Raw genomic sequence first — 2377 nt, 5'->3', positions numbered from 1 at the left:
GTTATTGTTTTGGGTTGAAAAATGACAAGATAGTTTTGAATGTTTTGAAAAGTTGTGGTAAGTTTAAGAGAATTGGTGACAAGTAATGGTTAGTTTTTAGACAACTTCTCAAAATATTTTTTTTCTTTTTTTGATAAAGATAAATCTGAAAGAAATTCAGAAACCCTACATATCTGTGTGTCTCTCTAATCTCTGTCTTCCTCTTATCTCCGAATGAATACCACCAAGCCTATAGATGATTCTTTATCATCATTATTATTATTTAATCTCCAAACTAAGGAAGTTTTGGAATAAAAAAAGTATGTTCAGTGGCAGCTTTTGCGCATGTCTCCTTTCCTCTCTCTCATTCTCTCTCCAGTGCACAAAAAACCAGGCCAAACTCAAATCAGAACACTCACAGTTCCATCTCATTGTTTGTACTAAACTCAAAGCAGTCAGAAATAAACAAAAAAAAAAGCCCGTTCTGCTGTTTTTTTTTTATTCATCTATCATTCAATAAAACAAAACAGAACAAACCTTTTGATTAACGTGGTGTAGTATATATAAACACCCCTGTTGGAACTTCTGAGTTCAGAAGCATAGAAAAGGAAGCTCAGTAACTTCATCAGAGACTCGGAGAAGAAAAGGTCGTATATATGGATGAACGAATGTTGGGTTTCTGTATTAGAGCTGGAGGATATGGATATGGTGGTGGTGGTTGTCATGCAGCTGGAGGAGGTGGTGGAGGAACCAAGTGCGGGCGTTGGAATCCGACAGCAGAACAAGTTAAAGTTCTCACTGATCTTTTCAAATCCGGGCTCCGAACTCCGAGCACTGATCAGATCCAGAAGATCTCAACTCAGCTCAGCTTTTACGGAAAGATAGAGAGCAAGAACGTCTTCTACTGGTTTCAGAACCATAAAGCCAGAGAAAGGCAGAAACGCAAGAGAGTATCTGTCGACGACCAAGATTTCATCGACAGAGCAGTGGACAAAGTTTTACCAGCAACAAAACGTAAGTGACAAAACTAACGAAAGTGAACACAGAAAACCATAATAAACATCTGTATTATATATACATGAATACGTTTCAAAGGAAAAGTTTCTATTTCCTTGTTTTATAGTTTCTGTAGGAACCTCGTTGAAATATCTGGTGTTTATATTGTTGTGTTAAATATCTCCAATTCGTTGCTTTATTGATATTGAAATCCTTTAGTTTTGCAGATTTCGTGGAAGTTGATCTCGTTTCGGAGCCTGAAAGAACCATAGAAACGCTGCAGCTCTTTCCGCTGAACTCGTACCAGGATTCGGACTCCCTGAAGCTGAGACTATTTAGGAACGAATACAAGGAAACGACATTCTCGTATGGGATCGGGAAAGAGAATGATCATCCACCATTGGATCTTCGTTTAAGCTTTCTGTGACCAGCTTCAGATCAATCTGAATCTTTTAGTAATAGTAAAGAAAAGGAAAAGAAAAAAAAAAGGTCCATAAATGTTTGTTATCTGGATTAAGGATCAGTTTCAGTTTTAGAGTAGACTTTGTAGCGAAGAACGGCAAAACCCTAATACAATTATATTTCTCTGAAAGTTAACTTTTTTCATGGGTTCTGTTCAGCACGTCGTTCCAGATTTTAGTGATCAGGAGGGAGCTTTAAATGCTTCGACATTCTCCTCCGACGTTGTTTTTTTATCTCTGCGTTTACTCTGTTGGATTTTATGCTTGAAATCTGCACCGTTTCGCGACAACCTACTCGTTTGGAGTTTCAACGAAATATATAAAATAACGGGTTAGCAATGAGTCGTACTTGGATCATGTTGCAGATTTGAATTTGGGCTGCCAAATTTGTCCTTTCTCTTACGGACTCCGTTGACTGGCAGATAATTTCAGAATGTTAAGGACCTCAAGGTCAATTCCGTCATTTTCCAGTAGGTGCCTGAAGATTAACGTATTGATAAGATGAGCTATGAGCGTTGCCGGGTTTGGGAGTAATTATTTGAAAAAATATTAGAGATTATTGAATAATTGCTTAAAAATAAGTGTTTATTATTAATAACTACTTATGAGTGTTTACTAGGAAATCACTTATTTCATTTTCATTGAAACAGGGGTAGTATAGGTATTTTCAAAATGGCATAATGGGGCAGGACAGGGCATAAAGGAAATAAGCACTTATTGAATAAGTATTTAAAAATAAACCCAAATTTTAGGCTTTTCAAATAAGCACTTATTCTTAGGAATAAACACTTATTCAGGCCTTATTGATATGGTTCCAGCTCAAAATAAGTGCTCAATTAAGGGCTTATTGCACTCTCAAACTTAGCCTTAATTTTAGGTGGTGTTTGATGCATCTTTCGGTTTGTGAGAAGCTTAAAAGACTTAAAAATGATCTTTTCTGT

The 2377-nt window shown here is 36.6% G+C and overlaps 1 protein-coding gene across 1 annotated transcript; it reads left to right on the top strand.

Moving 5' to 3' along the window:
• The first annotated feature begins 595 nt into the window (after nucleotides 1-595).
• Nucleotides 596-1498, top strand: LOC104601224 (WUSCHEL-related homeobox 5-like). The gene is made up of 2 exons (XM_010264492.2): nucleotides 596-993; nucleotides 1203-1498. The coding sequence occupies exons 1-2, from the start codon at nucleotides 636-638 to the stop codon at nucleotides 1400-1402; spliced, it is 558 nt and encodes a 185-aa protein (XP_010262794.1). The 5' UTR covers nucleotides 596-635; the 3' UTR covers nucleotides 1403-1498.
• Nucleotides 1499-2377: the final 879 nt, after the last annotated feature.

This window comes from Nelumbo nucifera, chromosome 2, assembly GCF_055504915.1.
Source record: "Nelumbo nucifera cultivar China Antique chromosome 2, China Antique-T2T, whole genome shotgun sequence".
NCBI lineage: Eukaryota > Viridiplantae > Streptophyta > Magnoliopsida > Proteales > Nelumbonaceae > Nelumbo > Nelumbo nucifera.
This window is presented reverse-complemented; position numbering and strand designations above follow the sequence as displayed.

Excerpts from the sequence above, each read along its gene's own strand:
- LOC104601224 (XM_010264492.2), top strand. The coding sequence starts at position 636 with ATGGATGAACGAATGTTGGGTTTCTGTATTAGAGCTGGAGGATATGGA. Across the intron at positions 994-1,202 it reads AGTTTTACCAGCAACAAAAC|ATTTCGTGGAAGTTGATCTC; the intron begins GTAAGTGACAAA and ends TTAGTTTTGCAG.